Below are 11,946 nucleotides of genomic sequence, written 5' to 3' on the forward strand. Positions count from 1 at the left end.
GGGAGCTATTTCCACTGCCTATAATGTTAATTTGTAAGCACTGATGTAGGGTAGATATGAGATTGCACTCAAACACATGAGATACAAAAGGATTTGAAAATCCTTGCATACCTATTTGCAATAATCAAATAGACTAATATACACATGATAGACCAATGAGCTGATGCCACAGTAAATGAGCACACATCTAGTTTTGTGACACTTGGATAGCCTCTCCTTTTGGACTATCCAAAAATTTTATTATAAAATAGATAAAATAGATAATAAATAATAAATATCTTATTAACCTTTGACTTACCAATAATAACATATGGACATTGAAGGAGTTTATTAAGAGCACTACTCTCAACAATTTTTCACTCCCTCATGTCAAATTGTCAATGGTCTTAAGATACTGGAGCTCCCAAACAATATTTACATTCGAACACAAACTACAATAATATCTTTCCTAGTTCAAGGTAGCATATATCTTGTATTATCAAGTTTTTTCTATTTTTGTGGTTCAAATGCATATATATAGTTTAAAAAGGAATTTTTCAATTAATTTTAAATAGAAGAAGAAATGCATATAACAATATAATACAAATAAAATAATTGGAAAAACGTGCTGTGTTGCTATGTATACGCCATACGTGGTAAACTCCACGTAATTGTCAAGAGAACATTTTGGTCATATTTTAATGAATATATAAAGATGAGCACATATATGTTAGTATGCTACTAATTAAAGACGGTTAGTTAGGTTGATGAAGGAATAGGCAAGTTATGAAGGGTAGTTGAAACCAACGGTCTTGTTATGTTCTTGGTGTTGCATATCCATGGTCAAATCTAATTAAACTTTGTTGGAAGGTGATGCACCCTATATCCCATATCCCACAATATGCATGCTGCATGGATTTTACCAACCAGTCAAACACCAATCCCATTTAGATATGCAAGTAATGGAACTATCCATCCTTCTTTGATTCATTTTTGTGTAACCCCCCTCTCTCGGAAAAGCAGGTAATACTCTAAGTTTGAACTATATGGATTATTATATGGTCTTAATTATTGAACTTACTGCACTTCACTAATCCTAAGAACTGAATCTGCTTAATCTGTAGTTGTAACATGGCTGAGGAACTGGATAAGCCTCTGCTCGATCCCGAGAATTTCAACCGAGATGGTATTGATTTGGTAAGTAATCTAACAAATGCAGGATAGTCAGTACAATAGTGCATTTTCAGTTTCATCCCCAATCTTTGCAAATTGTAGAATAAGTAGCACTCAATAATTTTGGTCAGGAGCGCATACCATTGGAAGAAGTATTTCAACAGTTGCGAACATCGCGAACTGGGCTTTCATCTGACGACGCTGAAGCCCGGCTGCAGATATTTGGCCCCAACAAACTTGAAGAGAGGAAAGTAAGCTAAGAACAATCTTCTCTGAACATTTTCTGATTTTCTCAAGTTCCTCATATACAATAATAGCATGTGAAGCTTGATAGAAGTAGAACTGCTTAGTGGCTAAAAAATTTGACATTAATCCAAACATAAAATTAGCTTGTTATGATTAAAAGAGGTTGTGTCTCCCTGGCTTAGATTCTTTCCAGAAGATTTCTTATGTCTCCAAAATCATAATTATCTTAGGGAGGCACTACTATATATGAGAATAATGTGAAAATTTTTTATGCAAATTACACAACAACAGAGAGACTTTAATTACTTTTCAAAATGAGTAAACTTAATTAATATCTAGGCAAAAAGAAATACTATTAATATTTTATTTCTTTTTCCTTTGAGTTTAATTTATTGTTCTGATCCTGTGGAATATTTTATAATTGTATATCTGTTGCAAGAATATTTTAGATTATTTTAAAGTTTAAAACACAGAAACATCAAACATAGTAAATGATAATATTTTAGTTATTATTTTTATACAAAGATGTTTTTATGTAAATAACAATGTTTTTTTATTGTATTGATTCTTTCATTCCTAAGCACAGAATAATATCGTCAAGTCACGTTACATATAACATGCAAGAATTCAAACTCTTTGTAGATACAATATGTGTTGATAGTTAATTAAAATTTATTATATAATTTAATATATTTTATTAAATTATTATTTAATATTTTTGTAATTATCAATTTTATTTATATAAAAATAACTCTGCGTGAATTTTCACCCTTTGTAAATCATTTCGTTGAAAGGGAACATGTTCATTATTTCTTAAGGCTCTTGCTCTTTTATAACGACGAGTAAGTGAAATATTTGCAATGTGTCATAATAGTCATAGTTAAGATACGAGTTACAAAAAATTATAGAGTTCTTGTTTTTGTTATAATTCAAATCCGTGGGCTGTGCGAAACTAAAATGAATTCATTTTTATATATAAAATTTATTTAATAAAAAAATTTAAAAATTAATATTAAATTTAAATAAAATTATAAAGATATTATATATTTTATTTTTTGAAGAAATTCATCATTTAATATATATATTTAGCAAATTTAAATACTATAGCGCAAGAATAAATGTAATTCAAACATAAACATATTTTAATAATTAAAAATAACATTCATCTTTTCATAAATCATGACATCGTATATTTTTAACATTATTATAACAACTAAATAATATTTAAAAATATAAACTGTGAAAAAAAAAGGATATATAAATGATAAAAACAATATATAATTGATAAACACAATTAGATCAAAAATAGAAAATGAAAACTTAAAAACATTGTAAGAACATCATACATTATAATATTTTAGGAGTTCATTATCCAACATATAATGAACAAATTATTTAACAAACTAGAATAAGAAATTGTGATCATTAACTAAATTTTTTAAATAATTATGTAAAATATTAGCAAAGATAAGGAGAAAGAGTGAGAGACATAACATTATGTGAGAAGAGTTAAAAAAAATATGTAAAATAAATGTTGATTTATATAGTAAACATCAACATGAGTGAGAATAAAAAAATAGAATAAATTTATTAATTAATGTATATTTATTAAAGAGAAATAACATTATTACTAAAGGCATATAGCAAACTACATAAAAATAAAGAGTAAAAAAATTCAAAGGTAAGACTAAATACTATATAAAAAGAATAAAAAGTGATGTGATATAGCGATAGAAAAATTTTAAAATGACAATTTTACTAAAATGTTCATGTTGTAACATTAGAAGGCAATTGATAGGTAGATAGATGAATAAATAAATAGATTTTCATAGAATGAAATTTATTCTTCAAATAAGATATAGAATATTAAAATTTAAAATATTGATATGAATTAATATTTTTCATATCATTTCTTTTTAGAATTAGACAATTTAGTGTGTGAAATTATGAGATTAATGCTAGGTTGATAATATAGATGCTATTCTCTATGGTAGTATAAATGTAATTTTAAGATAAATGTATTTTTCTATGTTACAATGGATAACGTGACAATTTTATATAAAATTTAAAATTTTATGTGTCATTTATTCACGGTAACACTACTTTGGGCTTTCCTTTATTAAATTGTAATAGATAGATTGGAGGTTGAATATGAGCATGCTGCTGTCATTTGTTCGTATTGATCAAAGTTCAAGATGTTCCTGTTTGTTTCTTCCACCACAAGAAATCTAGTATCATATTATTTATAGAAATTTGATTTCAGGACAAAGTATATCTTTTATTTTTAAAATTTTTTAAAAATTTAAAAAATACTCATAAGTTTTATTTTATTTTAATTTGTATAAAAAATTTTCGATTTATATCAAATGTACCCGTAGCAACTAATTTTTTAAGAAGTTTAAGATTAATTTATTAAGAATTTCATAAGAACAATTTTTAACACAAATAAATTAACTCTTAGTTGTCAAGTATTATTAATACATTAGTCCTAAACGTCTTAAAAATTTAGTTTTCAGAGATACATTTGATGTAAATCGAAAAATTTTGAACCATAATTGAAACAAAAAATCTTAATTTAAATTATTTATGTTCTATATAATCTATAAATTTTGTACTAATTTATTATAAAGCTGAAAGGGCCGATGGATTTGGTATCAAAGGTCACCATGCATAGCTAATTGACTAGCAAGAACTTATGCATATAATTGAAGAAATTATTGTAACTATAACCTCATCCTCAACTGTTATTGCAGGAGAATAAAATACTGAAATTTCTAAGTTTTATGTGGAATCCTCTGTCATGGGTTATGGAAGCTGCAGCATTGATGGCAATTATCCTTGCTAATGGGGGAGTAAGTAGAGAACATATTCGCCTTCACTCTTCAATCCACATGGTTCTTTAACCATTCATTGGGTACTTATTTGGAGAGATATTTTCAGGGGGAAGGTCCTGATTGGCAAGACTTTGTAGGAATTTTATGCCTTCTGGTAATAAACTCAACAATAAGTTTCATAGAAGAAAATAATGCTGGTAATGCTGCAGCAGCACTAATGGCTCGTTTAGCTCCTAAAACAAAGGTATTATTCTTTCTCTTTGACATCTGTTTCTGGAATTCATTAGCTATATTATATGCATATGTTACATAGAGTGATTCCTTGCCATTAATGAGTATAATTGCATTATATGCAATTTTGCAGGTTCTAAGAGATGGGCTATGGCAAGAGCAAGATGCAGCTATATTAGTACCTGGAGACATAATCAGCATAAAGCTAGGAGATATCATTCCAGCCGATGCTCGATTGCTTGAAGGGGACCCTCTAAAAATTGACCAGGCAAGTCATTCTCAAAGAAAGAAATCTAATACTACAATTATTTTTTGTTTAATGGTATCAAGAATCAAGATGCTTTCTTATGCAGTCGGCGCTTACCGGAGAATCTTTACCTGTCACAAAGAGAACGGGCAATGAGGTATTTTCGGGTTCAACATGTAAGCAGGGAGAGATTGAAGCTGTAGTGATAGCAACAGGAGTTCATTCCTTTTTCGGAAAGGCAGCACATTTGGTAGATAGCACAGAAGTTGTTGGGCACTTTCAGAAGGTAAATTTGGAAACTTGTTAACATATTTTGTATCAGGTAATTTTAACAAGCCCAATTATTTAAGTATGGATGAGTGTTTTTGGTATCTTTTGTGCAGGTCCTTACTTCAATTGGTAACTTCTGCATTTGCTCTATAGCTATAGGGATGCTACTTGAAATAATCATAATGTTCCCAGTGGAGCATCGTTCATACAGGGATGGAATTAACAACCTTCTTGTTCTCTTGATTGGAGGAATACCCATTGCCATGCCTACAGTACTGTCTGTGACACTTGCAATCGGCTCTCATCGTCTTTCTCAGCAGGTAAAACTCTCAACAATTTGTTATTGGAAGATATTTATGCTTGATACTGAATAAGCTCTTTGTTCTTCTTTCAAGGGAGCCATCACAAAGAGAATGACAGCCATTGAAGAAATGGCTGGGATGGATGTCCTATGCAGTGATAAAACTGGAACTCTTACACTAAACCGGCTAACCGTTGATCGAAACCTTGTAGAGGTAAGAGAAGGAGATGACATACAAGGTCATTATCTCTGTTGTTATTGTCCTTATTGAGATTTTGTTGAACAGGTCTTTAACAGAAACATGGACAGAGATATGGTTATTCTATTAGCAGCCAGAGCATCCAGACTGGAAAACCAAGATGCCATTGACAGTGCCATTGTTAACATGCTAGCTGATCCAAAGGAGGTAAAGACATCCGTGTTACTTTGATACAACAATGCCAATGCATATGTTTTCAAACCCCCTTCTATGATTTCTCTGCAGGCACGTGCAAACATTACTGAGCTTCATTTTCTACCTTTCAATCCAGTAGATAAACGCACAGCAATCACATATATTGATACAGATGGTAACTTTTACAGGGCCAGCAAAGGAGCACCCGAACAGGTGTTTCTGACACACATTTTTCGCACACGAGTTTTAGTCCTAGTATAAGATGCTTGTCATTTCCTTTAGTTTTGTATAAAAAATTCATAAAGCTTCTTTAACATGTTTCTTGAAAACCAGATTCTAAATATGTGCCAAGAGAAAGACGAGATTGCTAGAAAAGTGCATGCAATCATTGACAAATTTGCTGAGAGGGGACTGCGATCTCTTGCAGTGGCTTATCAGGTAGCGTGGCATGCCATTCCTCTATTTCCATGCTTGGTAATTGAATGGACTTACTCAAGGTAAAATCTTTCAGGAAATTCCTGAAAAATTCACGGATGGTCCTGGAGGTCCATGGACATTTTGTGGTTTGTTGCCTCTTTTTGATCCTCCAAGGCATGATAGTGCTGAGACCATCAGGAGAGCACTTAACCTGGGAGTCTGTGTTAAGATGATCACAGGTAAGTATGTAGTAATGATATTAAAATGATATAACATATGCCTCCAATTCGGTACTTTTCTCCCTTATTATGCAAGGAAATATTTATTTCTAGGCCAAAAGATTAATGTATGTAAATATGCAGGGGATCAGTTGGCAATTGCAAAGGAGACTGGCAGAAGACTTGGTATGGGGACAAACATGTATCCTTCTTCATCTTTATTGGGACGTGAAAAAGATGAAAATGAAGCACTCCCAGTCGACGAGCTCATCGAAAAGGCAGATGGCTTTGCTGGTGTATTTCCTGGTACATTATTCTGATTCTCGGTGCAAAAGTCTGAGAATTGTTCTAAGAAAAGTAAACCATACTTAGCATCCAAATAAGAAGTGATCCAAATGAATTTCTTTTGAATGATGTTATCTATTATTTCTGTAAATGATACCGTTTCGCTAGATCTGTTTAACTGATTATTTTATCAATGTGATACTTTCAGAACATAAATATGAAATAGTGAAAATTTTGCAAGAAAAGAAGCATGTAGTTGGAATGACAGGAGATGGAGTGAATGATGCCCCAGCACTGAAGAAAGCAGATATTGGAATAGCTGTGTCAGATGCTACAGATGCTGCAAGAGGTGCCGCTGATCTGGTCTTAACTGAGCCTGGCTTAAGTGTCATCATCAGCGCCGTCTTAACTAGCCGAGCTATATTTCAGAGAATGAAAAATTATACAGTTGAGTTGAAATTAAACTTGAAAGCATGATTCCCAGAAAGTAGTCTTACATGATACTTCACATTTACTTGAGGCAAAATTGACAGCTTTGTTACATGCAGATATATGCTGTTTCCATCACAATAAGGATAGTGGTAATTAAACAAAGTTCCAATTCTATTCCACACGCATTTCTACTTTCTAGACTTCCATATAACTTATCTACCTAAACTCTCTTGCAGCTTGGTTTTGTGCTCCTAGCTTTGATTTGGGAGTTTGATTTCCCACCTTTCATGGTCCTTATTATTGCAATACTGAATGATGGTAATACTTCTTCACACGTCGGTTTTCGCTTCCATTTTTTAAACTTGATTTTACAAAGGTCCATACGTACTTTGTAGTATACTTCAGATTGGATTGATCCAAACCACATCGCGAACACCCCCACTTTGTACTCATAATTTTATTGTTTAGGTACGATCATGACCATATCGAAAGACCGAGTGAAGCCATCCCCTACACCTGATAGTTGGAAGCTGCCAGAGATATTTGCCACAGGAATTGTCATTGGCACGTACCTTGCTTTGGTTACTGTCCTATTCTACTGGGCAGTAGTTGACACCACTTTCTTTGAGGTACAAAACTAATTTGTAATTAGACCTTATTCGTGGACAAACATTTTTTTAAAGCTGAATGTTGCATTACTGCAGACTCACTTCCATGTAGCATCCTTATCCAGCGACAGTGAGAAAGTTGCATCCGCTGTATATCTGCAAGTTAGCATCATCAGCCAAGCTTTAATTTTTGTGACTCGCAGCCGCGGCTGGTCATTCCTAGAGAGACCAGGAGTTCTACTAATGTGTGCCTTTGTAATAGCTCAATTGGTAAGGTTTACTCAAAATGTCAACTGCAAATAAGTATGACTCGAATTTCGAATGGGTTTGTTTTTAACGCTCCAACTGTTCAGGTAGCCACCTTGATTGCTGTCTATGCACACATCAGTTTTGCTTATATAAGAGGAATTGGATGGCGGTGGGCTGGTGTTATATGGTTATATAGTTTAGTGTTTTATGTGCCTTTGGACATCATTAAGTTCATAGTGCGCTATGCTTTGAGTGGAGAAGCCTGGAATCTGGTATTTGACAAGAAGGTTAGTGCAGATATTTTTTTCTTTTATTGACTTTGGTCCCAATAAGATATGATATGATCTTGCTTATTGAAATGTTCTTGTGTGTTTCAAAAGACTGCTTTTACATCAAAGAAAGACTATGGAAAGGAAGACAGGGCTGCAAAGTGGGTTCTTTCTCAGAGGAGTCTGCAAGGACTCATGGCTGTGGACCTCGGGGCCAACGAGAGGAGCTCTTCTTGGATAGCTGAACAAGCCAGGCGCCGCGCCGAAATAGCCAGGTACTTTAATATAATATAATTTTAGGTGGAATCTCACATGTAGGTGTCTTCACGTGAAGTTGATAGTTAAAAATCACTAGATGGTAATTTAGTCAAATTATTTAACAGTTCTCAATTATCAACTTCACATCTAGCCAACTGTACGTGAGTTTTCAACATAATTTTATGAGAAATGTTATATATGCTACCTTTCTGGACAAGTCCCACTCCCATATATAAGAATCCTTGACAAGTCCCATTTGATAATGAATGCATGCAGGCTGGGGGAATTGCACACTTTGAGAGGACATGTAGAGTCTGTTGTGAGACTCAAAAAGTTAGATTTGAAAATGATCCAATCAGCACACACAGTCTAATTAATATGCTAATTATGTTTTTCTTCTTCTTCATGTCATGGCAATGAAAGAGATTTCACACCAAACAGAACTTCAAATGAATTACACTGTCCGTAGTATAGTGGACTCTCACTGAAACGCTTCACGGGTGGGATTCCTCCTGACACCATAAATTTTGTATTCTAGTGTTTTGATAATAAGGTTACCATGAAAGTTTCATTCATCAATTATTGGCTTCGATCCAATTATTACCTAGGAGGACCGCTGAATCGTGACTCTGCATTTATAAATTGATGTCTCACAAACACATAATAATAATTTAATTCAGAACTTGAAATTAGCTTCCTATGCTTTGGTTCTATCACTTTCATCAGAGTTATATGTTCATTGTTGAACATGGAATGTTTCTTCATGGCTATTGTTGAGGCCAATGTATTGCACAAGTGGTGTCATTCCAAATAAGTATAACAATTCCCTCCTTCGGACACACTTTATAGTTTATAGTATTTTCCATCCAGTACCCTTGCAAAGTGCTTTTGTAACATTTCAAACGTGGGGTTTTCTGTCTACATCTATGGGGATCTTTAAACTCTGCGACTAATCATTTTTGATTTTTCTATTATAAGACCTACAATTGATTACGTTATAAAATATCTATCACACAAACCTTTGGCCAAATAATCACACCGATAAATAAAGTGAAAAATTTGTGGATTGTGGCTGTGTTGTCTAGTCACCATCCTAAAATAATAAAAATGTTATTTGTATATTAAAATTAATCATCAAAATTAACCATTGTGTATTTATATATAAATATATGTATTGTTTAATTTATTTTTAATGTGTATTTTGTATTTTAATATATATTTTATATTAATAATTGATTTGGATATACATGTAGCATAATTTTTAAATTAATTACAACTAGATTTAGACTTACATGTTACGCAAAACTAAAATGAAATAATTTTTATATATAAAAAAATTATTTTTAAATTATTTTTAATAAAAAATATTTGTGCAAAATTATTTTTAATAGAAAGACGTTAAAAGTTAATATTGAATATATGTCTGATAAGATATTTAAAACATTTTTATTTATAATTTTTTTATAAATGAACTAATTGTTTATATTTGTAAGTTAAAAATAACTATTTAGTGCTATTTGCTTTTTGTAGCGCATCCTCCAATTGTAAGAATAAACTTCTTCTTAAAAGAAAATTATGATTAGTTATATGAATATTGTCTGAGGGTTACCTAAATTGGATTGTTTTGGGCTTGAATATGAGGTCCAAGTGCTTTTGAATCGTATGTCCGACGTTTTCTCCAACGAGGGTGAATTTGTCCGAATTGTTTGTGAAGAGGTGGGGGATAGTACCTGTAAGGGACTCCGATGTTTAAGTTAGCAAGGGTTTAAGCATGTTTTTAGTAGATTGGGTTCTGAATATACCTAAGGGTGTCAGTATATTTATAGTAGAATAGATAACCATTTTTTAGAGTAGTTCCACCTTTGTTGGTGGATAACCGTTCTCTCTTTTTAGGAAAGTCATTGAGATCTCCCTTCCAAATGAATTAGAGATATCTTAGGAGTCGATTACTTATTTGGATAAGTAGGGACAGACTCTTGTCGCAGTGTCTGACTTCTACAAGGTCGGGTAGGTATTTACTGGATCGATTCTCTTAATTGGACCTCATTCATTTTGGGTCTAGCTATGTTTTTGGGCCAGGGTATGAATAGTGCCTCTGCTTGAGTCCGAGCTTCATGAGGTCAGACTCGAGCATTTGTATATTAGACTGGTCTCATGTGTGTTAGTGCATCATGTCGGGCATGCTGCCTTTCTAGGGGTTAGGTCGGGTATTCGACGTGTGTTTATGAACTTGAGGTGTCATGTCTTTTCGCAATCATTTATACGTTTCTCTATGGTTACTTTGGTAACGTTGCACGTCATAAATGGGAGGGGTGAAATTACCCTTTTGCCCCTAGTGTCTTATAAATACTCAAACCCTTTTCTTTTTCTTCTTTTTTGCTTCTTTTGAAATGTTTTATGCATCACTCTCCCTTTCTCCAAGCCTTTCATTTTCTTCATCACAACCTTTTCAAGATTTCTCTGTCTTGAGGTTCTAAATTTTTGCTTCGCATTTTTCCTGGGAAGTTTAGAACGTTCGTGTGTTTGCTATTTTCATACATTCTTCCCGCTTCGTATTTCCTTAAGGTTGGTTCTTTGGCCTTTTAAGCTTTATTTTCTATATTTTTGTGTTTTTGCTGGGTGACATACTTTTGGTACTATCTTTTGACGTAAGTGATAACGATTTCTTGTTGGTATGCTCTTTGTGATTGCTTTGTTATTTTTTTTTTTTTTGAAAATTTTATTTTTTTGTTGTGCATTTGAGTGTGGGGTTTTGCCTTTTGGTGCCCAAATGGTGTCATTTTTCCCTTCTAGAAATGGTGCCATTTCAAACTTGTAGTGGTGTTGTTCAATGATTTGGTTCATAAGAGGTTTTGAGAACTTTTAAGTTCTTTTTTTTGCTTGTTGGAGGTGGTCCAACCTCTTGTGACTTTATCGGAATGTTTCTATTTGTCTTGCCTGGCTTATCGACTTGTAGTGATGATTTTCTTTTTGTTGTATTTGTAGGTATAGCTTTATATCTCATTTAGTAATACTTAACATGTCGTCTAAAGTCCCGTCCAACCTAGATTGGGTAGATATAACCGTGCTTACTGCTGTCCCTGTTATTGATAATGAATATGCCGAGACCTTTCGTAGACAGCATAGGTTGTGTAGAGATTGGGACGATGAGAGTAAATATAAAATTATAGTTGTCAATCCCGAGGAGAGAGTTTGTTTCCCTCGACTTGACAAGTCGGAACACCATTTCATATATGTGTACGAATGCTTTTTTACAAAGTTGGGAGTTAGTCTTCCTTTTTTCTGATTTTGAGTTCGAGATTTTTAGTCATTGTAAAGTTGCCCCTTCTCAGCTCCATCTTAATTCTTGGGGTTTTTTGAAAATTCACCAGCTGCTTTGCCGTGAACTCGACCTCCCTCTTTCTTCGAAAGTTTTCTTTATCTCTTCCAACTTACCAAACCATTCAGTTCTAAGAAGCAGGGCTGGATCTCCTTCCGAGCTATTCAGGAGAGGAAGGTCTTTGCCATTTTTGATGATTCTTTCCATGATTTCAAA

The 11,946-nt window shown here is 33.1% G+C and overlaps 1 protein-coding gene across 1 annotated transcript; it reads left to right on the forward strand.

The window, feature by feature from the left end:
- Positions 1-795: 795 nt before the first annotated feature.
- Positions 796-9,103, forward strand: LOC112758602 (ATPase 10, plasma membrane-type). The gene is made up of 22 exons (XM_025807311.3): positions 796-1,002; positions 1,104-1,176; positions 1,284-1,403; positions 4,152-4,250; positions 4,339-4,476; positions 4,597-4,731; positions 4,817-4,996; positions 5,094-5,300; positions 5,376-5,495; positions 5,568-5,687; positions 5,766-5,888; positions 6,009-6,113; positions 6,187-6,331; positions 6,455-6,616; positions 6,804-7,042; positions 7,144-7,176; positions 7,264-7,345; positions 7,496-7,656; positions 7,732-7,905; positions 7,989-8,171; positions 8,265-8,428; positions 8,688-9,103. Exons 1-22 carry the CDS (start codon positions 881-883, stop codon positions 8,782-8,784), a joined length of 2,982 nt encoding a protein of 993 aa, XP_025663096.1. The 5' UTR covers positions 796-880; the 3' UTR covers positions 8,785-9,103.
- Positions 9,104-11,946: the final 2,843 nt, after the last annotated feature.

Source organism: Arachis hypogaea, chromosome 16 (genome assembly GCF_003086295.3).
Source record: "Arachis hypogaea cultivar Tifrunner chromosome 16, arahy.Tifrunner.gnm2.J5K5, whole genome shotgun sequence".
NCBI classification, from domain to species: Eukaryota; Viridiplantae; Streptophyta; class Magnoliopsida; order Fabales; family Fabaceae; genus Arachis; species Arachis hypogaea.

Bases quoted from the DNA above. Each gene is read 5' to 3' on its own strand.
- LOC112758602 (XM_025807311.3), top strand. From the start codon at position 881: ATGCATGCTGCATGGATTTTACCAACCAGTCAAACACCAATCCCATTT. The intron at 4,997-5,093 runs GTAAATTTGGAA...TCTTTTGTGCAG, and splicing joins TTGTTGGGCACTTTCAGAAG to GTCCTTACTTCAATTGGTAA. The intron at 5,496-5,567 runs GTAAGAGAAGGA...TTTGTTGAACAG, and splicing joins TTGATCGAAACCTTGTAGAG to GTCTTTAACAGAAACATGGA.